This window comes from Sphaerodactylus townsendi, linkage group LG09, assembly GCF_021028975.2.
Source record: "Sphaerodactylus townsendi isolate TG3544 linkage group LG09, MPM_Stown_v2.3, whole genome shotgun sequence".
NCBI classification, from domain to species: Eukaryota; Metazoa; Chordata; class Lepidosauria; order Squamata; family Sphaerodactylidae; genus Sphaerodactylus; species Sphaerodactylus townsendi.
Genome location: NC_059433.1, coordinates 39,935,903 through 39,963,002, shown reverse-complemented (window position 1 = coordinate 39,963,002; position 27,100 = coordinate 39,935,903). Strand labels below are relative to the sequence as shown.

The window sequence follows — 27,100 nt, the reverse complement described above, 5'->3', positions numbered from 1 at the left end:
CACTGGCGTAATGCCCATTGGGCAAGGTGGGCAGCTGCCCAGGGCATCACCTTGTGGGGGGCATCAAAATGCTGGGTTCGTTTTGGGGTATTTTAGTGGTTTTCCATTTGTGGCCTGCAGGGGGCGCAGTTTTTAGGCTAGCAGCACCAAAATGTCAGCGTATCATCAGGAGACTGTCCTTATGCTACCCCCCAAGTTTGGTGAGGTTTGGTTTAGGGAGTCCAAAGTTATGGACTCCCAAAGGGGGTGCCCCTATCCCCCATTGTTTCCAATGGGAGCTAATAGGATATGGGGGCTACAGTTTTGAGGGTCCATAACTTTGGCCCCCTGAACCAAACTGCACCAAACTTGGGGGGGATCATTAGGGAAGTCTTCTGATGAGACCCTGAAAGTTTTGAGACTGTGCCTTCAGAAATGTGCCCCCCACAGCCTGCAACCCCCATTGACAGCAATGCAGAAAACTCAATGCAGAACAAAGATTCTTGGGCAAATTTCTAGGATGTTCCTGCAGGGGTTGCATTTTTGGATGTATCGGCACCAAAATTTCAGGGTATCATCTGGAGATGATTGCACCCCCCAAGTTTGGTGCAGTTTGGTTCAGGGGGGCCAAAGTTATGGACGCTCAAAACTGTAGCCCCCATCTCCTATTAGTTCCCATTGGAAACGGGGGATGGGGCACCCCCTTTGGGAGTCCATAACTTTGGACTCCTTGATCCAAACCTCACCAAACATGGGGAGTAGTATAAGGACAGTCTCCTGATGATATGCTGCAGTTTTGGTGCTGGTGTGTCTAAAAATGCACCCCCTGCAGGCTCTAATGTCCTGGTGCAAAAAAAAATTTGGTCGTGGTGGAGTGGCCGCCCAGGGGAGGGGGGGGCATCCAACTCAGGTTTTGCCCAGGGCTAGAGTTTGCCCAGGACTGCCTCGTTACGCCCCTGGTTTAACATTAACAGTACAATCCTAAACATGTATAGTCAGAAGTGTCATTGAGCTCAGTACAATCTTTTACTGTTATGCAGGTTTAAGATGGTAGCCTCCACTTTAGTCTCTTCCCTTTCAATCAATAGGATATTAAAGTGATTAGCTAGGTGATCAAGCTAGGTACGTGCACCTTACTGCTTGCATTTGTAAAGAATGCACCTCTTGCTACTCTAGCTTTTTCCATTTTATCTCTGTTGAAATAAGAATCCGGTGAGATTGCTCACACATACTTCTGCTCACTTGGAAACACATATTCCTTCCCTTTAAGAAGCCGGTGAGGGAGATAGATGCAAAAAGGATATATTTCCTACAGTTATTGCTCGGGGGTGGCACTACTTTACGTGCCTTTCCATGCAGTCCCACCGTTTTAAGCGGAACAGCATGCAAATTAAGGCGGAGTCAATTTTTCCGCTTTGCCATCAGCAGTAACTATAGTATCGCCTTACAGCGGTACTTAGCGCTGTGGCCTTTAAAACTCCCAAATAATTAGCGGACGAAGAGTATAAGTAGCTGTATTGGTTTGCAGAGAAACAATTAAACGGGGGGGGGGCCCGTTTCGACGCGTATTTTAGCAACTCGACAAACAAGCCCAGCGCTGTTGAACCGCCTCTAGCCGCAGAGGAGACATTCCGTGGGGACTCCCCATGAGCTACGCACTTAGCGTTGCTGCTGTCTCCGTGTGAGGGAAAGGAGCAAACGCGCAGGCGCGGAGCAAGCCAACCATTGGCTGGTTTCGCCTCACGGTGAGGCCGCGCGCTCAACGTGAGTCACTGAAGCCGAGCGGGGCCATGGCGGTCGAGTGAGCCAGCGAGCCCGCAAAGAGGGGCCGGGGCGGGCGCGTGGGGTGCGTGCGGGGCGCCTGTCAGAGAGGAGCCCGCCGCTCTTTGCTCGTCGGGAAGGAGAATCGGCTGCAGCCTCGGGATGTTCGTCGCGCGCAGCATTGCGGCCGACCACCGCGACCTCATCCACGATGTGTCCTTTGACTTCCACGGGCGGCGGATGGCGACCTGCTCCAGTGACCAGAGCGTGAAGGTGCGGGGGAAGGGATGTTCCCTGAGGGGCTCGTTTCCGTCTCCATTTGTGGCACTGCTTAGGGTCGGAAAGTGGAGGTGGGAAGAGTTGTCTCCCCTTTTCTAAGATCATTCAATCAATCAAACTAAGATCGTTCGCATCACTACCCCTTCTAAAACATTTAATGGCCATGGTTCTGGCTCTGTTCACCGTCTGTTAGTAGGCCGTGTAGCTGTGTGGGGTGTAAATCTGAATAGGCTGGCCTGGGTAACAATTAACTGGTCATGCTGTGACGATCCTTATAAATCCGCATTCTTTCAAGGGAGGACAAATGTCGCTTGGTGTTATGAGGAGAGAAGGAGGGAATCCTCTGAATTACCAGTTGTTTCTAAACGAGCCCAAGGGCTGCCTTTGCACTTCAGATGTCTGTACAATGATTTCGATGGCAAAGTCCCAAAATTCAGCTGATCGCACAAAATAATACATAGATGCAACAGCAAAAAGGGGTGGTGGAGAATTAATACTTAAGTCTTACACAAATGGTAATACAGTATGCAAACTTTCTGGTTGGCAAGGCTGGATGTTAGAGTAATTTGAAAGTGGTTCCAAGTGTGATATGGAGGAACTGGGCAGTCCATTGACTTCTTTAGTATCCCTGTAGGTGCTGTTGGCTCCAAAGTGAGGCCCAGTGGGGTTTGTTCTAAATAAAAAGCTCTGTATATTGTGGGACAGTATTATTGCAGTTACAATTAAATGGCTCAAACAGATTTGAAAAGCACTGCTGGGCAAGCAGCTATGGAGTGTTGCAGGTAAATATGTGTTTGTACAATGTTGAACGTGTTGCTTTATCACTTCTGGGATAAATCTGGAAGTGACATAGGGTAGCCCTAGGTTTCTTCCAATTCCTAGAGGGGAGGGGTGGCATGCAAGGGAAGGGGAATGAGGGAGGGGTGGCAATCAAGGGAAGGGGAGTGAAGAAGGGAAGGAAGGGGTGGCATGAAAAGGAAGAAAGGGAGGGCAAGGGGGCCTGGCATCTGGACATGGCATGCAAGGGAGGGGAGGGAGAGGACCCAGCATCTGGACCTGGGCCACCCGCCCTAGCGGAGGGAGGGGGAGGGAGGGGTGGCATGCAAGGGAGGGGAGAGAGGGAGGGGTGGCATGCAAGGGAGGGGAGGGAAGGAGGCCTGGCATCTGGACATGGTCCACCCACCCTAGGGGAGGGGAGTGAGGGGTGGCATGCAAGGCAGGGGAGTGAGGGAAGGGTGGCATGCAAGGCAGGGGAGGGAGGGAGGGGTGGCATGAAAGGCAGGGAAGGGGGCCCGGCTTCTGGACATGACCCACCCACCCGGGGAGGTGGAGGGGAGGGGAGTGAGTGAGGGGTGGCATGCAAGGGAGGGGAGGGGGCCCGGCATCTGGACATGGCCCACCCACCCTATCGGGGGGAGGGGGAGGGGAGGGAGGGGTGGCACGCAAGGGAGTTCTTTAGAACTCTTCACTCTGGAGAACTTGAAAGGCTGCTCAGTGTGTTTTATTACTTTGGTTTTAATAAGATGTATGATGTGTCTTTTCAATTTTGGAGTTTGCTGTAGATCAGCACTGCTGCCCACATTTTTTTGTCCAGTCACATGTGGATTCCACGCAGCATGTTTATAAGAGTTGCAATCGTTATAAATGAACTCGTCTTCCCTTTTGTTAAATGGAAAACAAATTCATTAATGATTGCAACTCATTCTAAGCATGCTGTGCAGAATCCACAATAGTCTCAGTCTCAACTACTACAATACCCTGGCTCCCCAGTCCTGATATTTGTGTGTGTGTGTGTGTGTGTGTGTGTGTGTGTGTGTGTGTGTGTGTGTGTGTGTGTGTGTGTGTGTGAAGTAAATATTCAAAGTCCATCCATAGCACCATGGTCATCATATATTTATGTAATATTTTGTAACATCATTATGCAAATTCAAATCATTGATTTGATTTTTGATTTATAATTTTCAGCAAGAAAAATACAGCTTAACAAAATGTTCAAAATGATTGGCACTGTATAGATGCGTCTAATTACACCTACTCTGCATATTTACTTAGAAAAAAAGTTGTACCAAGTTCAGTGTTGCTTACTCAAAAGTGAATATGTATAGAATTTCAGCTGGAGTTCCCCTGGGAGATTTAACCAGCCATGATTTATGGGATTGTTTCTTGGCATAATTGTTTGATATCTTAATAGGTTTGGGACAAAGGTGAAAATGGAGAATGGCACTGTACTGCTAGCTGGAAGGTAAGGATTTGGCACTGACAATATCTAGGAGTTACATAGAATGGTATAAGTCGGGATACCAAGTCACTACGAAGGAAACATTTTCTGCTTTAAGTATAATTCCAGTATTGGAACTCTCTTCACACGGTGATTCTTTTATTTAATGGGAGGATCTATATCAATGGTGTCGAACCTATGGCACGGGTGCCAGAGGTGGCACTCAGAGCCTTCTCTGTGGGCATGCGCAGAGTCCGTCCCCCCCCCCCCCACATCTAGGCTGGCCTGGGCTCAATTATTAGCATTAAACCTAAGACCTAGTTTTGGGGAAGCAGTGTAGGTAACCCTGTTAAGCGCTATTAAACCCCACTGATTTTCATGCAAACAACTAAAGTGCAATCCTTTACCGAGAGTAAGCTTGATTTCTGGCAATGGGGCTTGCTTCTAAGTAAATCCTCCTAGGGTCGTGATTTACCCGTTGGAAGAGCTGCACGGTTGCTTCAAAGCAAAGCCACCGACTACTACCAAGCTTACTCCCAAGTAATGCACGCCTCGGAGCCAACTGTTTTTTTCTAAACTAAAACCTCAGTATTCAGGTTAAATTGCCGTGTTGGCACTTTGCGATAAATAAGTGGGTTTTGGGTTGCAGTTTGGGCACTCGGTCTCGAAAAGGTTAGCCATCACTGATCTATATAGTATAGGAACTGATTGACCACTATGTAAGGCAAGATGCTGGACTAGATGGACCACTGGTCTGATCTAGCACAACATGTTCTTGATGTTGCCAGAAAGTTCCCACAACAGATTAGCTTCAGCAGAGTAACCAACTAATACTTTTGGATTCCTGTCAGTGCTATTGCTGTTTCTTTTAAATGTGCCATGTAGACGTCTCAAGAAACTCTTGACTTGATGACTATGTCTTGCTCCTTAGCTCCCTTCCTTTTGGAAACCTTTGAAATGTAAAAATTATTCTTCAGTTGTGTCAGTGTTTGTTTTCTCTGTTGTCTTTTTCCAGCCTTGCTTCTATATCCAGCTTTTCTGAATGGCTCTTGCAAGAATTATATGTTTCCAGTTGGTAGAGATAATAGCCCCTACTAATATACATTTCTTTCTCTGCACAACTTCATGATGACTGAGTCCATGCTATACGGAAGACGCAGAACAAGACAGCTGATGGCACTTTTGGTCTGGTCACTAGGAAATTGTTGGAGTAATGCCCCAGACAAAGGGTAGTAGATAAGAACTACAAATAGATTTTTGATTCTCTGGCACTCTTCATTAAAATATGAGATATATGCCCATAAGGCCTACACAGTCAGCAGGAAACATTATGCAAACATGGCCTTAGATCTTTGCCTTAATTGAGTAACATTTTGCTGGGACTTTTGAACTTTGAATATGAATTTGTCAAATGTGGTACCTAAATAGATTTTGAGACTTTCTGTTTAATTTGTATTGCTACAGCATATTTATCTACACAGATTCAAATGTTTGGTACTGTAGTGTTCAGCCTGTAAATTCCAGGTTTTAAATCTTACAGACGCACAGTGGCTCCGTGTGGCGTGTGACATGGGCCCATCCAGAGTTTGGACAGGTCTTGGCATCCTGTTCTTTTGACAGAACAGCTGCCGTATGGGAAGAAATAGTGGGAGAATCAAATGATAAACTGCGAGGACAGAGTCACTGGGTAAGATTTGAAGCGTGTCTGTTTTGTTACATTCATTCAACCTCTGGAATTCTACTTCTGTTGATCAGTTGAGCATTTTACATGATAACTTGTAAAGTTAGGGGGTTATTTTAATACAGAATAAAAAAATTATTCCTTTTTTTAAAGTTTCAAGTCTTCCTACTGATCAGAATGGTAGCACCAGCCACAAAGAGCAGAAACAGTTGGCTTACAAGGAAAACAGCGTCTGGGGTGTGAGGGTGTTGGACTTTCAGTGAAGATTGCAAAACGATCGCCATTTTAGTATATTATAGCAAAATAAAAAGTCCAACGGCTTCTTGAAGACTGAAGCATTTATTTCTATAAACTTTCATGAGTTGCAGCTCAATTGTATTTTGAAGATTGAACTGACATTCTTATGTAAGGGGAGATTATAGCAGGGGGGAAAGGAGGAGTTAAGTGAGAGAAGGAATTCTGCCTTGAATATTTAAACACTTTAATGGCCCCATCCAGAAGGCCATTACGCCTGCATGTTTGCCCACTCCGCTGTGTAAGGGGCAGCCTGCCGGTGCAGGGAGTAAACATACCAGTGTCTGGCCACCACTCAGCTCTGCGACAGGGACACCCAGAAGTTGGGACCACTGTGAAGCAATGCTGGCGTCCATTCGGACACTAGTGGGGGTGGGGCAGGCCAGGGCATTCCCAGGGGTAGATCTGATGTTAGTCAGCTTCCACCTAGGGTTTAGGGTCAGGAACATGGCACCTGAGTCCTCAGACTTATGCTACCCAGAAGGGTGGTGTGAGCCCATGTTGCCCTATGGAAGGATTTCCAATGGCGGGTTTTTTTAGTTTTCCCTGGCACAGCAGCCACCTTGCTGTCCCCAGCCACCTTGGGCTGTGGATGGGGCTGTCTATCATCCTGGCTTAAACAGAGACTTGGATTTTCTTACTCACTACAATATCTAATAGCTCCACAGGACCCACTGTATAGAAAATTTGTTTGGCAGTTATGTTTCTATAACTTTATACCTGTATTTGTTAATTTTCACTTATCGCCTTATTTGTTCAAACCTCTGACCTCTCACATCATTCATTATTTGTAACTGCTATTCCATTTGAGGAACAGAGGGATCAAACATTGAAGTTTTACAACTGGCTTCACACTTAACTTTTAAACCTTAGTTTTTTCATACAGATTTACACTTGAAAGATTCATGGCAGAATTCATTCTTTGTGTTAACATTCCCCGCTACCCCTCATCTGTAGATTGGAAATCTGCTTTGACTTCTGTTCAAGGCTTTTATAGAATTGTAGGTCTTCCTACAATTGTAGGGGTTTTGTAATCATGTTATCTCACATACTTGAGATCACATTGCTTAGAACTAGATAGCCGAGACGCAGAAGGATTAGGATAAGTGTTTTTGAATGTAAATTTGTTCCTGCTGAGGGATTTTTCAGCTCTTTCCTATCAGTAGCTGCCTTTCCCTCCCCTCCCCCTCTTTCAGTGGTTCTTTCAGTTAATTCACAAAGTCAAGTATCTGGGGAGTGTCTAGTAGAGACCCTTGATTTGTCAGTGGGTGGACCCCTTGTGCTGATTTTGTAATACATGCAATAGCCAATCAGTTTATTTTTAAATATAGTGATTATGATTTTCGGTCCTTTGCATTTCTCTTGGTTTTTAGTCTTTGGGCTAAAAAACATATCAATTGACCCATTTCATAATATCAGACAAGAATACGTCTTTGCTTTCATTCTGATTTTGAAAAATTTCTAATATAAATATTTGTGTATCTGTTTCTATAACTTTTTCCCAACCAAAGGCTGTTCTCCTGGTTATAAATGGTTGTATTCATAATGACTTGATAATCGTTCGCTGATACCCAATTTTATTTAATCTATAATTCATTAATAAATATCACTGTGTTTTCATTTAGGTAAAGAGGACTACTCTCGTGGACAGTAGGACATCAGTTACAGATGTAAAGTTTGCCCCCAAGCATATGGGTCTTATGCTAGCAACATGTTCAGCAGATGGCGTTGTTAGGATATATGAAGCTCCAGATGTTATGAATCTCAGTCAGTGGTCTCTTCAGCATGAAATTTCATGTAAACTAAGCTGCAGCTGTATTTCCTGGAATCCTTCAAGGTATGTTATTTCTTCCCTTGAGACTCTAGGATAGTGATTGTCAATGACTTGGGAGGCACTCGTAGCTTTTAGACATAACACTGTGGCTTCTCTGAGCACAGTTACCCAATGCATCACCTGATCCATAGTTCAGGAAAGTGGGCAAGGCCTTTGCCTGTAGGAGCTTGTGACTAGCAGCTGGTTCCCACCTTGAAACAGTAGCTGCTGGAGGAATAGGTGTAAACTGCAAGCGTCTTTGAGATGCAGGCTTCATTCCAGGGATGGAAGTAAATAAGGTTCTTTTGGCTGATAGCAGCTATAAATATTGCTATGCACAAACTGCAGAGTATCACTGCTCAGGAAGTGCAATCCTGGGTGGGGGGTGGGGGTGGAGGTAGTTGCAGCTGTGGACAGTACAATCATGCTGCCTCCAGAGAAAGTGGCACTGCCCCTTCCCTCACAAAAGTGGCCTATGCAGCTCAATGGACTGCACTACTGATTTTGCTGGCATAAGTCTGTTCTAGCAAATAGGGATATTCCTTGGCTAAAAGGACTCAGGAGGCTGACCAAAGCTGGCCCTGCCCCTTTTTGGTGTGGGCGCCTGCATTGGAGAAGTGCTCAAGCTGTAATTGTGCTTGCACTCAGACATTGAGCAACCATTCAGCTCCTCAGCCCTGGCATAAATACCTGTATGCTTGCGTAGATGCCCCTAACACTGGCACAAGTGGCCTTTACCCAGGTGATGCAACCTCCTGAGCAACTTCACCCCTCTCCACAAGATAACACTTTAAGGAATGACTGAAAAGAGAAAGGCTTGTATGTTTCTCGTGCAAGATAAAATTACCGTTTCCTTGTTAATAGATCTTGGACCTGAAAGGAATCTTTGAAAGTTATATTCTTAGGGCTGTCCTTTTGGGGTCATCTGAATTCAATGTGCATGCTTGTTTGAGAAGTAATAATTTAGGAATTACAGCTTTAAGTGACCCCTGTAAACATGCTTCATTTTGTAATTTCAGCTGTCGAGCTCATGCTCCCATGATAGCTGTAGGAAGTGATGATAGCAGTCCAAATGTCCTTGCAAAAGTTCAGATTTACGAATACAATGAAAATACCAGGTGAGAGAGACTTTCTGTGGTGGACTTAATTGTTTCACAATGTAGTTAGAACATTGTTTGAGCATAATTAGCAAGTGTCAATGTTTCTGAGAGTTAAAATACTAGAACAGGTAATACTGGGACCTCAACTTTGCATTGGCTTGTCAGACACTAGGATCCAAACAACTGTGAGCATATTTGGACCTTTAAAAAAATCAGTTCCAAATATACATAACAGAAAGAACGTGAAACTACGAGGTGTCTCAGAAGCAATTTGTAATAGTGTATGGAATGAGAATGCGTTGAAAGAAAGGGAAAAAAATCAGCCATCTTGGTTCTTTGAATCCTGCTCTCTCATCCCATTGTTTCCAGAAGAAGCTTATAATTACCAGCCAATGATAGCAGTGCTGAATAACACAGTCTTCTCAATATGTCTTTTGAACAGTCTTAGTGCAGAGAATAGCCAATTCTAGTTCTTTCTTATCACAAGTTGGCAGATCTCATTGTGCATATTAAAATGTGCATACCATATTGACCTAAATCTTTTTGAAAATCAAAGCAGAAGCTGATATCTATTTTTTCTTGTTTAAAGTACCTAAAACATAATCACTATTGTGTGTTTTATAAAATGTTTTCAATATATTAAGTGCTTTGTCTTTATACTAACACTCAGGCCCTTTCCGCACATGCAGAATAATACACTTCCAATGCACTTTGCAGCTGGATTTTACTGTGCGGAATAGCAAAATCCACTTGCAAACAATTGTGAAAGTGGATTGAAAGTGTGTTATACTGCGTGCGCGGAAGGGGCCTCAGAGAGAATTAATGCTTTATACTGCAGATGTCTTCAACGTGTCTTTCTTGTGGGTGGGGGAGACATTTCTATAAACAACAAGACCACCACCACACCAGTGCTTTAACATTTATTTGGCTTTTAAATTATGAATCTGCCTGTCTGTTGTTCCTCAGGAAGTATGCGAAAGCAGAAACTCTTATGACCGTCACAGATCCTGTGCATGATATTGCCTTTGCTCCAAACCTGGGGAGGTCTTTTCATATTTTAGCTGTAGCTACCAAAGATGTCCGAATTTTCACACTGAAGCCTATCAGGTGAGTTTTTAAAGGCAATATTCAAGACAATCCTAAGCAGGTCTATTCAGTGGAGCTCCCACCCAGGAAAGTGTACTTCAGATTGCAGTGATTCTCATATGAGAACAGATTTGTGTAACCCTTTTCTTTGAAGTGTGAAATAAATTGTCTTTAGGGTTGCAAATAAACAAGTTTATGAACAAACTGTGTACCAAATAATCTATTGCAAAGCCATCATAGAAACAGGCAAGGCTATCTTCTATTCAGTGATCTGTTTAGCATTTTGGAGCTTTTTCTCTATAATAAGTATTTTAAATGAATGTAAATGTGTGGGATGCATGTGTTTTAAGCAGACTGTGCTTTCCCGGTCAAATAGAAGCCTTGCTTTTTTAACAGAAAAGAACTGACTGCTTCATCTGGACTGACAAAATTTGAAGTTCAGTTAGTGGCTCAATTTGACAACCACAATTCCCAAGTCTGGCGGGTGAGCTGGAACATTACAGGCACAGTGCTTGCCTCATCCGGAGATGATGGATGTGTAAGGCTGTGGAAAGGTAAGAGAGCCATGATGTAATGCACAAATATTTTTTAAAGCCCTCAGAGTTCTCAAAATACAAAATTCTCTTGATGGAACTTCCTGGCAGTATGTGTTCAGTATTTGCATAGTTCTTGATGTACTTCTGCAGGGGTTACAGTCTGACCATAACAGGTGAAGTTAGAAAATTGATTGTTATGAATAAACTGCAGAAGTTACATCTTGAACAGTTTAATTTGGGGGTGGAGTCTTTGAAATAATTGTGATACTATAAACTGAAATCTAAATAATAAACACTGGATTGGTTTGTCTTGCCATTGTAGGAAAAAAGGGGAAATCTGTGTCCCAAGACTGATATAAAGCCTCTACAGATATTTCGGTTTGGTTTGCCTGTTCCTTTTTATCATGTGGAAGAGAAGCTTTCTCTTTTTTTTTTAATTCTGTGTAAGGGAGAAAGATCCATCAGCATTCAGAAGTCAGTCTCAGCAGGAAATGCTTTGTGACCCTTTTATGTTCTGTTTGGTGCGGGTGAAAACTACCCCACATCAACCTATATATTTTTCTTAGCAACTTTTGACAGCAGCCACTCCCTGCCCCCAGGGAGCTTAGAGGTGAGCTGCTCTTTGAACAAATTAGGTCCTACTGCTTTAAAAATAGCCTTAGTCTCCTTGACTGCATGGGTAATGGTGATAGTAAGCCACGCAGGAATAGTTGCTTTTGTTGTAACAATGTGCTTCCTGTTTTCGTTGGACAAACCAAGGCAATTTTTAAAAACAGCCTTTAAAGGATAATATTATGACTTGTAGATGCCAAAATACAGCCAAGCAGAAACTAATGTAATTGGGATATGTGCTTGTTGTCTTCCCCACCCCCAGCTAACTACATGGACAACTGGAAGTGCACTGGAATTCTGAAAGGTAATGGAAGTCCAGTCAATGCTAGCTCCAGTCAGCAGGGAGTTTTTAATGCTCCTTTGGGCACAGCCAATCCAAGCCTCCAGAATTCAGTCAATGGGACATCTGCTGGCAGGTAGAGTGTTTTGCAGTTTACATTTTTTTCCTTCTGTGAACATCACTCTTAAAATCTTAAGCGAGTCTTGTTTTCATATGTGTATTTATTAACACAAATGCTGCATCAGCAGCTAGCAAGTGGTTCAGCTGTTCTAGTTCTGCTAACATTGCTGTGAAGTTTATATTAGATGAACCATTTTCTGTTAGTTATTATTCTTATGGTCCACACTCTGAGAACTTTTGAGTATTTTAAAAATATGGGTTTTTCCTCTTACCCGGCAACACCTTGAAATCACTGATTATCCTGTTGCTTCTCAACCAAGGACTCTTTGACTTGTCCTCTGCTACTTCCTGAGACTTCTTGGGAGCAAGATTCTTTTTCCTTCCTGCTCTTCAGTAGTGCTTGACAACCACGTGTGTACTGAAAACTACAAAGTCTTTGAGGCCTATCCTTGCCCTTACAGACTTGACTCTGAAAGGAACCATTGTCAGACAGTGAACTTTATAAAGAGTGCTCCTGAAATTTGGATGCAATCATAATGGTGGCGTTTGATGGACATGACTCACAGCACGTGTTGCAGTGTGAATATGTTTTCCAGGGTTTTTACCACAAAGCATGAAGGCTATCTTCTGTTTTAAAGCAGTCATGCTTGTGTCCTATTGGCAAGGGTACAACTTTTGGTAGCAAGGCAGCATATTTCTGCACCTTTGAGACAGCATACTTCCCACACTTCTAGTTTAATCTTAACCCTTATTGGTGCTGCTGCTTCATTTTCCCTCTTTGTTTATAATCACACTCAGGCATTGGGTTTACAGGGATTGGAAGCACTGCTGAAGTGGAGAGAAAACTTTGCAGCTGGGTTGTAGCATCAGCTTGACTATTGTGTCAGTCCTTTATGCAGTTGGGTACTATAGCTTTAGGTTCCCTTGTTGCGATCTGTGCAACATGATGATGGTTGGGTAGTGGTGACAAGGAAAGGTCATAAAGTAGGCCTTGTCAGCTGCTGATCCTTTGTATGTGGAACTCGGAGGCAGCCAGCCAATGAGGAAAGCTGGCTAACTTTCCCTTTTGGAGTGTGCCTAGCAGCTGGTGTGGTTCCCTTCCCCCAATTATAATAAACCTAATACTGTAACAAGCACTCTAAGGTTTAGTCGCTGCTTGCACCCACTAAGTGGATGATAAGACTTTATTCCCATGCACCTAAGTGTTATGTTTTCCTCTTATCATGGTAACATCTTTTTAGATAAAGTAATGAATGCTGGAGCACAACTCTGAAGTAAGAAGCAGTGAAGGCTTAGCAATAGAAGGATCTAAGATATTGTGCTTCAAAAACTATAGGTTTTTCAAACTGTAAACAAAAAGGAAAAGTAGGGCAAAAGCGAACATATCACAGTTAATACCTTGTAGATCCTGTGCAGTATGCATAAAAATGCTGACTTCTAGAAACACTAGTAAGATAAACTAGATAGCATTTTAGGGCTCAGTGTTTGGTAATTGGTTGGTACACTCTAGTAACCCTACTAACATTTTTGAAGATCAAATTCATCATTGTGTTTAACAGGAAAGTAATAAAGTGATTGAAAAGAGTAAAACTTAATAAACCTACCAAATACTGCTTTACAGTATTCTTATTGTGCTTATAACCATGTGTGTCTAAAATTGTGATGCATTTTTCCCTTCTTCATTTGTATTATGTCCTTTAACAGAAAGCACAGCTGATGCCAAGCTAACTGGAGTAACTTTGCTGTTTTGCTGCTTGTTGCATGCACACAGGAATGGAAAGCGAACTCCTTTTTCCCCTCCCCATCGCCGTTTGATGTCTTCCCAAGACACCAGCAGTCTGCCTACTACTAAATGCAAATCAAAAGGCTCTTTTTAAAAAAAAAAACACTGTATATGAATTCTACTAGCCAGCACAATATGATTTTTGTTGGAACCACTGAAAAAAATAACCCTGTTGCAGAGACAGTTTTGCCTTGCCCCTGGAACTGTTGGAGGTGGGAGGGATTCAGTGAGGATTACTGTTCTTGTAGTCTAAAGTGACAGGAGAGAAAATGCTAGCGTGAAGCCACCAAAGTCAGTTGTTTTCTTCAAATTTCTTCTGAGTATTTGGTTGTTCTGCATCTTGAAGTGTTCAGTTAGATACCCCCAACATTACAGTTTTGTTGATGAATTTGTAGTGTGCAAAGAATACTTAAACAATGTGAACAGCATTGTAATTTGGTGCATGTACAGTTGGTATATTACATTTAGTTTGTTTCACCTTTAAATACTGTTTCAAAGGGGAAAATGCTGTCGTTAGCTGACTTGCAGTACAATCCTATGCAGTTACTCCAGTCAAAGCATATTGATTTCAGTAGACTAAGACTGGAGTAACTCTTCATAGGGTTGTGCTGCTAAAGAAAATGGGTTTAACTGGGAGCTGCATGTTCCTGAGGCATGATTCCATCAAGACTCCATCTCATCATAGTACTTTGTGATGAAGCTCCTCCGAATGAATATTTGCAAGTTGCTCTGGGAATTATTCAAGCTTTGTATCCTGTGTAATGACTGGTTTTGCTTTTGAATAACCTGAAACAGTGTCCATTAGAACCATTTGGATGGACATGGGAAGGAAATACCTTGTTTTTAACTGTTAAAAACACAGCATGTAAATATAGCTCAAACTATGTCATGTCTCTAAAGTTTACTAGCTTGACCATTCTGCTATGTAAATTTTCTAAATTTCCCAAGATGAGAAAGATTACAAACTGGTGTCTAATATTACGGGTAAGTCACAAAACATGGAGGAATAAAGAAGCGACACGGCATAATACTTTTAAGAATTCAATTTAGCAGAGGTTTGGGGTTTATCTGATCTTTCCCCCCACAAATATGTAAATATGCGCACAGATTGTATTTCAGTGGAGAGGGATTCTCTGTTTTTTGTATATGATGGAAATCTAAGCTTTGTAAAAACAGCCTGTTTTTACATCTCTTCTATAAAATGTGCAGTAAAGTTAATCTAAACTGGACAGAAATATAGTTTATGTTTATGCTTAATGAATGTGTGCCTGTTTTGTGCAAGTATTACTAAAAAGCTATGATAATGAGTTGCATATCTTTAAAAGGTCAATAAGCAAAGGTGTTTATAATTGTTAGGAATTAACTTATTCCTTGTGAAATGCACACGGGTCATATTTTACATGACCCCTTGTGACTATATTGTTAAGGAACAATTTTCACACTTCCACAATCAATTTTGTTTTGAATCGGGGGCTTTATTTTTGCCATTGTATCTTGATTTTTTTTCTTTTCAGCATGGATTTACTAAAGCCTTTTTTCCAGCATGTGTCTCTCCCCTTTGGTTCTCCTTATATTTACTACTTTTCTCTTTCTTCTGTGTGTGTGTGTTTTTTTGTTGGTGTTCCTGTCTAAATTGTTTTCAGGTATTTCTTTCCCCCTCTGGATTCCCCACGGGCTGGATCAAGGTGGTCCAGTTATGCCCAGCTCCTACCTCCTCCTCCTCTGATAGAGCACTCTTGTGATGCTGACACAGCCAATCTCCAGTATCCTCACCCTCGCAGACGATATATCTCTCGACCTCTTAATCTATTACGGGAATATGAAGGGGTTTAATACACATTTAAAGCTGTCTGGAGTGGCCTTATTCAGATGCTTGTTAAAATGCTTAGTTTTCTAGCTGCTTCAGGGCTTTGGCCTGTTCCCACCTGAATTAAGGCCTTTGAAGATGTGTTCTGAAAACCAAAACATAGTATTTAGAATCCAGCAAGTTAGTGTGCTTCCATCAAGAAGTCCTTCCATTAGCCCTTTTGAACTATCATGAAACAAACAAGTAGTGTTAATTGTGCGATACCCACACAGACTAATTTCAAAATACTTGTTCCATCTTTTTTTATACTCAGTTGCTTGTGATCTTTGCTTTTTTAATGGTTTTGTTGGTATTCATCTATTTGGTAATGTATCTTTAAACAGAATTTAAAGACATTGCTTTAGAATGTGGAGAGAAAATATTTTAAATTCTTGAGCACCCGCATCACAGTTGCTAGGTGACAGGATTCTTGAAACTTTTCTAGCACTGGCTATGAGTACTGAAATGGAAAACTGAAGTAAAAAGATACTGTCCGTGCTACATTCTCAGCAAAACAGAAGTCAGAGGCTTTAGTCCCTTCTAAAACTTTTCACCATGCGTAAAATAATTTACATTATACTGTTTAATAAAGTGGGCTAATAAAACACTTTTCTAAGTATGTCATACGTTGTTTTTCTTTAAATTATATTTATTAACCAACATAGGAAGTGTTTTGGGAGTTTTGACTGAAGACTGCTTGCTGTTCCTTCTCCTTTGCCCTACCCTATTTGGTCATTGAGCATCTGGAAAGAACATCAATCAATTGATTGAACAGCACAAGGTGTCTTGAGCCCTTTCACCTCACCTCTCCAGAGACTGAGAAAGAGAAGGGCTGCCATTTCTTAGTATCCTGGGTTAAGTAGCTACAGGGTATCCTTGCTGTACAGCAACAATGGATATATTTGATGATATAGCTGTTTTCCATATCCTGCTGCTAAAGGCTTTATAAGCCAAATAGGACAGGAGGAAGAGAATCTCAGCTGCTGTTGTCCCCATTGGGTTGGATCCAGCAGTCTATGCTCACCGAACAGTCATATTTTCCTTGTTCCCGTCCTAGAAGCCCTTTCTGATTTTGGGAAATTCTGTCTCTAGAACTTGGGGTCTTGTGTGGACTAGTAGCTATGCATGGGTCAGGGGTACTGTGGAGAGGAAAGGATGAACAAAATCAATTTGCTAACAGATGGAGGAGGGATGCTTTTGCCCCTCCCCCCTTTCCATTATAGGCTCCGCAGCCCCTGTGAAGAGCCTATAAGTCTATGCAGGTTCTGTACCCTCAAGAGTATCAACTGTACCAGAATGTAATAGGTTGGCTGGGGGAGGGAATAAAAGCAAGATCTGTAGTGTCTTCTGTTGATGAATTGTAGGATCCAATCCAACAGAAGGACTGAGCAAATACTGTTGACAGCTGTCAATTGCATCTTTACAAAAAACAGTAAATTCCAGAGGTCTACAGATTACTAAAAATATAATTGCAACTTTTCCTCTAAGCTAAGGCCCCTTAAGTTTAGGGCTTTATATTTATAAAAAAAAAAATCAAAGTTTGGGTTCAGTACTAGGGAGACTACTCCTACAGGAATCTCTGTCCTTGACAGCTACAGATGAGGTCTTCAAGACACCATTCTGGGCAAATATAACACTGCTATCTATCAGGAACATGGGCTTTTTAATGGTTGCACCCAGTGCTACAGAATGTTTGATAAGACTTGCTTGTCATCCTGATTTATTTCATTTAAATATATAAAAATTCTATTCAGTGTTTGGGTGAATTTCTGTAAGAACTACAGCCCTGCTTCTAACTGTACTGCTGTGCTTCTACTTGGTTTTTATGATCTTTATTCTTTGAGGGTTTGTTTACTTTAGACAGGTGTTTTATACAGTTACATTGGAGCTGTGAACTGTTTTGGAAACTGTTTAATATCTAGTAAAGTAAACTATTTCACAGTTAAAGTGTAGATAACAAGGTAAGTTACTAAGGGTCACATTCCTATTTAGATGCATTTGCCACTGATGCTCAAATTTGATTATTGACTTGGAATTTTTACTATAGCTAGTAATGGGATCTAAACTTCCTCAGTCAAACCGAAGCATTCAAATTATACTTTTATTTGTATTTTGGACAGCTGACTCTTCAATAAATATGTAGCTTTTGGAAAGTTTCTGTACTAAGACTGCTCTAAATAAACAAACAAGCATAAAGGTCTAGCAAGGATAATTTAATAAAGCAGTAAGGTGCAAAACAAACATAGAACATAATATACTTAGCAAACAAGCATTAGACAGGGAATCCACAAACTGTAGTCTCAGTATAGACACAATGAAAATAACTGGGGTCTACAGTTCTGTAATTATAAATGATCTAGGCATCCAAGGCATGACATAAAATGTGAGTGTTCCCTTGGCAGAATGATCCAATAGCCAGGATTCTGTTGTAGACTCCATCAGTTAGTTAGCAACCCCATAGGTAGATTCTTCTGATAAGGTGGGAACAACAAGAATGTGATCTGTGGTATGGCCATGTTTTCAGTTTGAATAAATCGTGTCAGTATATTGTAGGGGCTAAAAAGGAAGGAGTTATTCACACATGCCCTGTCTGGCTAAGCCACACCTCTCATTTCTCATTGAGACTACAGTTTGTGGATTAGAAGATTTCTCTATTCTAATGCTTGTTTGCGAAGTGTATTATATTCTGTAATATTTTTATGTTTTGCACCTTACTGCTTTATTAAATCACTCACTAGACCTTTATGCTTGTTTGTATACTTAGAGCAGTCTTGGTACAGTGGCTTTTCCGTCTTGAGTTATGCTGTACCCTACTTGTGTTTTTTTGTTTGCAGGTTCTGTGTCAAGTACTGTACGTGGAGTGGGGTGGGTTACACTTTGGAAAACAGCCTGATACATCTGAATGTCAGCCTTCTTGCTAAAAAGCACAAATGCAGTGTTAATGCCACCACACTGGAAATGTTAGTGGAAGGTACAGTCACAGTTTTTCTTTCCACCCAATGGAGCTATTTATAACTGGCAAATAATTCAATTTCCAGAACAAGCTCATAGAGGGTCAGTTCCTTCAAAACCCTGTCTGGGTTTTCACAAAGGAAGATAGATTAAAATCAACCAAACCAGCTAATGTTTAGCGACCAAATGCAAACCAAATGCAAAGTAGCCAGTCTGTCCTCTGTTCAGGTGCAAGTAACTTGGAAAATATTTGACGTTTAGGAATGTCATTGTTTAGCAACTTAACTATTGCTTAGCACCACCATGCCTGAGGTATCTTTTTGCATATCAGAAAAATCCAGTACACTATGTCTGAGGGTTTTTTTTTTCATTTAACCAATGCTATAGGGGAAGAAGTGTCTGAACCATACAATTAAGTCACAGGTGGGTTTTGCAGTTGCTCAGCACACAGAAAATAACATAGGGTAAACATTTCATGAAATGCATTAAACACATAGTACAGTGACAATTTGTAACAGCCACAATCTGCTTAATTATGCTAAAGTGATTAACCTCAATACGGTAATACCTGTGAAATCCTCAATCACGATTCTTCATTCAAGCTTTGGAAACAACAATCAACATTTTTAATGACTTATGATTCAGTAATTTCACGTTGGGAGCCTCTTTTTGTGGCTTTATTCTTTCTCCCTAATTTTGCGTATCTGCCAAAAGAGAGACCCATTTCATGAGTTCAATAGAAGGGACTTTAAAGCTAAACAAGAAATTGTTGAAGGCTTTCATGGCCGGACTCAACTGGTTGTTGTGGGTGCTCCGGGCTGTGTGACCGTGGTCTGGTAAATCTTGTTTCTAACATTTCACCTGTATCTGTGACTGGCATCTTTCGTGGTGTATCACAGAGAGAAGTATGTTACAACCTGGAAAGTCCACAACAAGAAAGTTAAGGCTCCACAAGCCCTGCTGTGATGCCCTAGCATTTTGCCTTTCAAAGTTTCTTTGTTTTAATGTGTATAATTTTAAGGGGAAAAAATCCTGGTTGTTTTTTTTAAAACTAATTTTCCTCACCTAAAATAACCCAGTGGAGGAATATCAAGCCAGATTACTGAGGTATGATACAGATTACTGAGGTATGATACAGATTACTGTATCATACCTCACAAGGCTGATAATAAAAAATATATAAAAATGAGAAAGAACTGGCAGCTGTGATATTAAACAATAACTTAATAGAAAACCATAGACCTGACGGGATTTTAAATTTTCCTAAATCAGCTCCGGAGCTGACAGAAAGTTCACCTTTTCCTGAGCGGTTTGAAAGTGATGACGTTTCACGCGCCTCATCCAATCACAAAATCATAAGGCTGTTTTTCCGGTCCTTCTCGCAGGCCAATAGAAATCGCCCTTGGTTCATGCACGCACCCCTCCCCCCCTCTTATGCGAAAAGTGCAGCGGAAAAGAGCCAGGCCTGCGCGCGGGCCAGGAAGAGAGAGGCGGTTCCTCTCGTGCGAAAGGATCCCTGCTTGGGGGGACGTGACGCTGTCGTTCCGTGTCCCTCCGCGTCAGTTCATGAGCCTTGAGGTTTCTACGCGCCTCCACTTGGATGAGCTCTCATTTTCAAGCGTGCTTCCCTTTGGCGCTGTGAAGGGCTGCTGTGGCGTAGCTGGATCCGCCTTTGCCGCGTGATTCAAATCTTCAATGTCTCTTCTCCCTCCTTGGCGCTTTGGGAGGCATTCTGGTGGGGAGTGAAAGGCGAAATAAGGTTAGCGTTCAGTTTGGGGGACAACCCTGAAGGGTGCGCGTTTTTGCTGCGCTTCTTCCCCCTGCTCCACTGGGAGAGAGAAGGAGGAAGGAGACGCTTTTTTTCTTTTGCTTTGGTGCGAACGGAGTGGGAAGTAGGCGCTTTCTGTTTGCTGTTCATAGGGAGGAAGAGGGAAACAGCCCACGTAAAAGGTGCCCCAAAGAGCCGTGCTCTGTCTGCCTCAGAGGTTGGTTAGGTCAAGACTATTGTGAATGATTACTCTTTCCCTATGTTCACTACGTTTCCTGAGCATGCACAGAGTGTGCTGTTAACTCTGTATTTACAGATATGTAAAACTTCAGAGTAGGGCTCCAAGCTCAAGGCCTCTAAATGTATCCTAGTGTTAGTGTAAAAAGCAAAAAGTTTGCATTTAACTAAGGCTCATTCCGCACATGCAGAATAATGCACTTTCAAACCGCCTTCAGTGCTCTTTGAAGCTGTGCGGAATAGCAAAATCCACTTGCAAACAGTTGTGAAAGTGGTTTGAAAACGCATTATTTTGCGTGTGCGGAAGGGTCCTAAGAGCGGTGTTCTCCATGACTAGCTGCTAGTTAAACACAGGCATTTGTTTAAAAACATTGTCATTGGCTTGAAGAACTTTAGCTGTTGGTGTGCCTCTCTGGTTGCCAAAATCTTGTCGTAATTCAGAATTCTTTCTAAATATAAGAAATAGAAAAAGTGGTAATTTTGTTGGTTGAACTATTTTCAAAGGGTGTCATTAGTTTAAAGGACCTTAAAACAATGGTGCATATACTATACTACTTTGGATCTGACTGATGAAAAGTGCTAAACTCTTTAGGAACACAGCAAGAAATCCATACTGATCAGCTTTAAATTGCACTAAAATTATGGCAAATCTTCAGGTTCTACAGCTTTCGATGAGGAGCTTACAGTGCGGGAAACACAATTGCTACCCGGTTTTTAATTAGAGTGTATGCACGTTTCTAACAACTAATGCTTGCATTTTTCTGTGCTTTTAAAACCTGTTGAAGAATGTATGTTTGTGGATTATTCTGATTTTTGTGACACTGGCAAGTGTAGGTCTAATTTTGGACCATAGCGTCAGTCTGCTTCAAAAAAAAATGCTAGTACCTGTTCCAGTCCTTCAACATTGTTTTCCTTTGTTTTTGGAATTTCTAGGCTGTACTTTGAAAGAATGATAGTAATCTTTCTAAACAACCATATTATTCCTGTTTTAATAGTAGCAAAGTCAAAGTGGTGGTTTTTTACTAAATTGCGTTCCTGTAGTCATTTAAAATTTTATATGTAGATAGTGCAATCAAAGGATCAAGGAACATAAGGCAAATATATGTGATAAAATTATATGTAGTATTTTAATGATACTTTCATAGTGTCTCACTGTCTCTTTTCCATTTTTTGAACATTATGTGATACTTTGAAGTTTTGGAAGAGATTATGTGAAGCATTGGAATGGAAGACTTCAAATACATTGCCGATGAAACATTTCCAAGCTTCTTGACCAACTCACTTTCTAGTCGCCCCAGTGAAATTTGGGACAATATTACAATAGCATCAAACCTTGGTTTACCAGTTGCTGCTTCAACTGAAGCTAGACAGAAAACTGACTGTCGTGAAAGGTAACATTTGTTAAATTTCAGATTAAAGGAATACCAGTGAAGAAAGTTAAACGAAGGATAGTTTGTAGCTGTTAATCTCTGAATCTAAAATTATTTCTAACATAGTCAGTCGTTGTGTGATTTGTTAATAGTGCAAATGAAATATTGATGTTAGGTCTTACTGTCTAAATTGTTGTGTGATTTGTTAAATAGTGCAAATGAAATATTTATAGTGCAAATGAAATATTTATATTAGGTCTTACTGTCTAATTATTGGGAAAAAACCACATCAAGTTTTTGTCTGTGATATTATTGTCAGAACAAGTATAAATATGAAGCAAGCAAAAAAAATGATCTTCTGGGATTGTCTGGGATTTTTCCTATGTGTGCCAAAATCAGAATTAGGATCTAATTTAGTGTGTGTACTGCATAATAATCAACAAGGGAAATACCTGGTACTTCTGAACACAGAATCTCTACCAACCTTGTGCATTTAATCCCTTTTCTCTAGACAATAATTCCAGATGGGTAGCTATGTTAATCTGTGGCAGAAGAATAAAAAGCATTCAGTGGCACCTTTATTCTAGCATAAACCTTTGTGAGTCATTGAACTGCATGATAAAAGGGAGATCTGGCTCACAACATTTTCTGTTGAAATGTTTTTATTTTGCTTTTTTTACTTGTGCAAGATGTTGCTATTTGGGTATTTGTGTCTATGATGAAGAGCATAGTCACAAATTTGGGGCCTACTGATGATCTTACTGAGTATTTGGGGGGATAACATTTGGCATTTTTTCCTGATTGTGTTTAGTACCGGAAGTTTTGAAATATCCTCTATCTTCTAAAGCATCCCATAACTGAAGATGAGAAGATTCTGAAAGAAAAGCATAAAATCAGATATCAAAGGTCGCATTTTCGGCGCTACCAAATAAAAATGCATTTGTATACCTGCATAACTGGAACGCAGTCATTAAGCAAATTATGTTTATGCTTTCTTTACAATTCACTGAAACTGCTTTTCTCATAAATGTGATATCAGTCATGAAAAATTATTAATTAGCTATTTCTTTATAACATAGACTTTGTGATCAGGCATCTTATGTGGAAGAGAGATTGTCTACTCAGTCACCCTTGTCAAACAATGGTGAATCTGCCTCTGATCCAAGGAGGAAGCTTATAATGTAAGAAAAATATCTACTTAGTATCTCAAATTTATTTTTCTTTTACAGATAGGCAACATAAACTCTCTAGCATAAGTGCTAGGGAATGCTGTTAAAATTCCTGCTCTTGAAAACGCTAGTTAATGTCATGAGACTAAGTCTTATTTACTAAATGTAAGATTTATCTTAAAGATTTCATATTAAACAAAACTACAAACTTCTCTGCATAACTGGTAAGGCATTTAAGAATTGTCTTATAATAAACAGGGAGGTAGCTTGTGATCATCTGGATAGCAAATGGTTATGTGAGTTTGCTTGTGATTATATGCTTTGTGCCAGTGTGGTTAGTGTCAAACTGGCAAGAAGTTGCATATACAGTGGAACCTCGGTTTTCGTTGGTAATCCGTCCAAAAAGAATCGATGAAAACCGAAACCGATGAAAACCGAGGCAAACTTTTCCATAGGAATCAATGTAAATCCAATTAATCCGTTCCAGGCACTCCAAAAAACATACCAAAACCACATTTTTTGGTGAATAAACATAGTGTTTAATGCTGAAGACGGTAACAAGCAATAACACTAGGACCAGCTTCAGAGCCAGTAGACCAATGTCGCACCTTCTGACTCCTCTTTAAGATTTGTCTGAAATGGGGCAAGACATTGTCATTAAACAAGTTGCAGACATGACCTGCAACAGCTTTGTCTGGATGATTTTTCTCCACAACCCCCTGCACCTTACTGCAAATCATTGAAAACCGAGGCAAATCGATGAAAACCGAGACAAATTTTTCCCTGAAAAAATGGATGAAAACCGAAACTGATGAAAACTGAAGGCAATGAAAACAGAGGGTCCACTGTATTAGATGGTGGGGGCGGGGGGGAAGCACAGCCACATCCAATGATTGGGAGCTGGTGAGAGCCAACATTGTCAGATTAGAGCAGTGGTGGCGAACCTATGGCACTCCAGTGGTGGCGAACCATGGCCAATTGGCCATGTTGGCAGGGGCTGATGGGAATTGTAGTCCATGAACATCTGGAGTGCCATAGGTTTACCACCACGGCAGTCTGTGGTCTGGAAACCTGGGTTCAAGTGTCCACTCATCCACAGAAATTTGTTGGGTGACCTTGGGCCAGTCTCACGCTCTTAGCCTAACATACCTCACACTGTGAGGATAACATAGGGGAGAGGGGAACGACATAAGCTGCTTTGGGTCCCCACTGAAGGGAAAGTTAGGGTATAATTGACGTAAATAAATATATTGTCACTTTTCCGATTAATTTATCCTTGTGACTCAAACATAGGTCTTGAATGTTAGAGTCTGTGGAACTGAAGGTGTTCCTTTTCTCAAGTTAACTCTGGTCCTCAAGTGCTTTTGTGTAGTTTGGCATGTAAGAGAGCTCTGTAACTACTTGGTAGAACTAAATTATTTGTTAAACCTGAACCAGATGAAAAGTAATAACTAAGATAGTCTGGAAAATGTTACTTCTGGAAACAGATTCTTGAAACCACGTGATTTTCCATTTGCCCTCAGCATTGGAACATTAGTAATCAGTTCAGTCTTCCATATAGAGCTTGTTTCTATAAATGATGGAGCTAAATGTTGAATAAATTGTATTTCAATCAGCTGTCTATAAAATCTTCAGCTTGGAACTAGGTCAACCAGTATAGCTTGGGCTATCTTTGATAGTATTTAAACAAATATAATGCACAAAATTAAAGTAGCCGTCATAATTCAATCGTTATAACATGTATTATAATTTTTCAGAGACAACTGTAATGAACCTATAGAAACACACCTGAAATCAGTCCAGAAAGAAGAATTTAATTCTTTGCAGGGAACGAATTGCAATGATGACTGCTTGGGGAACAGTCAGGATACTCTGTGTGATATTCCCCTTGAACATCTGGAGGGTATGCCATTCTTGCAATTTTCCATTGTATTTTCAGTGTACTGAGGTTTAGTGCTGGCCAGTACATTTCTAATGTATAATTGATATGCTCTGGGTTAACAGCATGAGTTTTGTATATAATGTCACCAACTACGGTATATCTAATTTGATCATACCCTGACCTGGATGGCCCATGCTAGCCTGGTCTCATTAGATCTTGGAAGCTAAGCAGGATTGGCTTTCATTAATGTCTGTATGGGAGACCCCCCAAGGAAGACCCCCCAAGGAAGTCCAGAGTTGTTACGCAGAGGCAGGCAATGACAAACCACCCCTGAATGTCTCTTGCCTGAAAAACCCCAAGGAATCGCCATAAGCTGTGATTTGGCTGTCATTTCCGCCTCCAATTCTGATCATGGCTCAAGAAATGGGGATCAAAACAAAAATGTGCAAAATTGGACTATCTATTGGTCAGGGGCAAGGGTCACCAAACCCTTTGCTTTGCAAAAAAATCAAATTAAAGGGAAAACTAATGTAGTTAAAAATAATAATCCAAAACTTCAAGGCAGTGGGCAGATTTGTCTCTGCTTCCATTTTGAGGGCTGCTAAATAGCACCACAAACATTGCTGTAGATAGCATAGCTTCCACCTGGAGAAGGAGAACGTAGGGGCAGCAAGAGGAGGCAGTGGCCATGGTAGGCAAGGGAGGTAGCTATGAGTGAACAGGCAAGTGAGGAAAAGAGACAAGAAAGGGGATTAATCAGGTTATTAATCAAGTGATGGAGAGAAGGTTCGAGGCAAAGGAAGGAAGAATGATGTGTCAGAGAAGGCAGGGTCTGAGGGCAGGGAGGGAAGAGCATAGGAAACACCAGCAGGACTCCAAAAATTTCAGGAGGAAGCGGGGACTAGTAAGGGGAAGTCAGATTCTTCCTATCCTGTGAGTTTCTGGTGGCTCTCTGCTTGTCACTATAGTAGTAAACAGTCCCTTAGGTGAGTAAAACCTGCACACCGTGGACACACTTGGTATGCAGAAAAACATTACGTTGAAGATTAACCAAAAAAAGAAGGAAAAATATAAAATATCAGTCTAATGAACTCTGAAGGTGTCCAGAAAGGTTGGCATACTGAGAACAGCTGAATGTTGTGGGGAGGGGAGAATCAGCTTGTGCATTTGTCTGCTCTATGACATAGACTAATTGTTGGTTCCAGTCATGGACTTGACTAGGTAATGTGTTAATGGTTTACATGCGGAAACATGAATTGCTCTTTACCTTTCAGATGTAACTACTGGAGTATGTCACTTCTCAGGAAGAAAGAGTCAAGATGGCAAGGTAAAGATTTTCTAGTGTGGGGTACCTTTGACTAGAACAGGGGTAGGGAACCTGCGGCTCTCCAGATGTTCAGGAACTACAATTCCCATCAGCCCCTACCAGCATGGCCAATTGGCCATGCTGACGAAGAAAACTGATAGAATTGCTAGTTCCTGAACCTTTCGAGCCTGAGTCCTACTGAACTAGAAGTAAGAGATGCGATCATTGTATGGAGGATAGGGGTTATCGTTGGGGTGGCACCCAGCATCACCTTTTCTGACACCTGCAAAGTGTTTTTAGAAAGTTGGTGAGGCTTTTGTCCAGCAGGGCTTCTAGTGACTCTTGAGGATCTAACTGGCTTGCAGATTTTTTAAAAAGTTATTCTGGCACCAATAGCCACTACAGCATAACGACCTTCACTATATAACTAAAGGTAAGTTGTTTTCATGCCAGAAAACATTTTAAATCACTAGATTTATTTTAGAAGTCATCCTATAAAACATGGGTTCTCCTTGCAATGTTGAGGAGTCGCTAAGAGTATTCATAACCTAATTCCCTGAAACTTTTGTGACTGGCTTCGCCTTTTGTGGCAGCCATTGTGCATCTACTACCAGAGGTGATTGCCAGCTCAAGAAGGTTTGGGAGTCTTGGTATAGGACCTGCTCGTCCTACAAAACTTGGAGTCTAATTTGTGTCCCACAGTTGAAAGGTGATTGGTCAGTTGTGCAGTGCTGCTGAGTGAGACCATTGTGCAGCGCAGAGGGCTGGGGTGGGAACTGTGAAAGTGAAAGAGCCAGCCTTGGACTTATGTCATGTTTTTTGTGGTGTACATCCATTATCCCCAATGGGGGATTTTAGCCAACTGGTGCTTTCCATTTGTGGGTGGGGGGTGGGTTGGTTGGTCTTCCTGTGCTGCAGAAAAGCCTTTGGAGGCAACAGTGCAGTGCTGCAATGGCACCATCCCTGCCTGCTGGAGAGGTCTGGAGCGGACTGTTTAGCACCACAAACATCTTTTCATAATATTTAAA

At 41.4% G+C, this 27,100-nt stretch overlaps 1 protein-coding gene across 1 annotated transcript in view; it reads left to right on the top strand.

Annotated features, from left to right (window-relative positions):
* Positions 1 to 1,697: 1,697 nt before the first annotated feature.
* Positions 1,698 to 27,100, top strand: part of CEP192 (centrosomal protein 192) — an 87,111-nt gene continuing 61,708 nt past the window's right edge. Inside the window, exons 1-14 of the mRNA XM_048508532.1 lie at positions 1,698 to 2,013; positions 4,211 to 4,261; positions 5,778 to 5,924; positions 7,838 to 8,049; positions 9,045 to 9,143; positions 10,092 to 10,232; positions 10,608 to 10,765; positions 11,622 to 11,775; positions 15,186 to 15,369; positions 18,223 to 18,239; positions 21,563 to 21,736; positions 22,795 to 22,896; positions 24,642 to 24,787; positions 26,041 to 26,093. Of these exons, the coding sequence (XP_048364489.1) occupies positions 1,903 to 2,013; positions 4,211 to 4,261; positions 5,778 to 5,924; positions 7,838 to 8,049; positions 9,045 to 9,143; positions 10,092 to 10,232; positions 10,608 to 10,765; positions 11,622 to 11,775; positions 15,186 to 15,369; positions 18,223 to 18,239; positions 21,563 to 21,736; positions 22,795 to 22,896; positions 24,642 to 24,787; positions 26,041 to 26,093 (1,749 nt within the window). The 5' untranslated portion in view covers positions 1,698 to 1,902. The remainder of the gene's footprint in view (positions 2,014 to 4,210; positions 4,262 to 5,777; positions 5,925 to 7,837; positions 8,050 to 9,044; positions 9,144 to 10,091; positions 10,233 to 10,607; positions 10,766 to 11,621; positions 11,776 to 15,185; positions 15,370 to 18,222; positions 18,240 to 21,562; positions 21,737 to 22,794; positions 22,897 to 24,641; positions 24,788 to 26,040; positions 26,094 to 27,100) is intronic.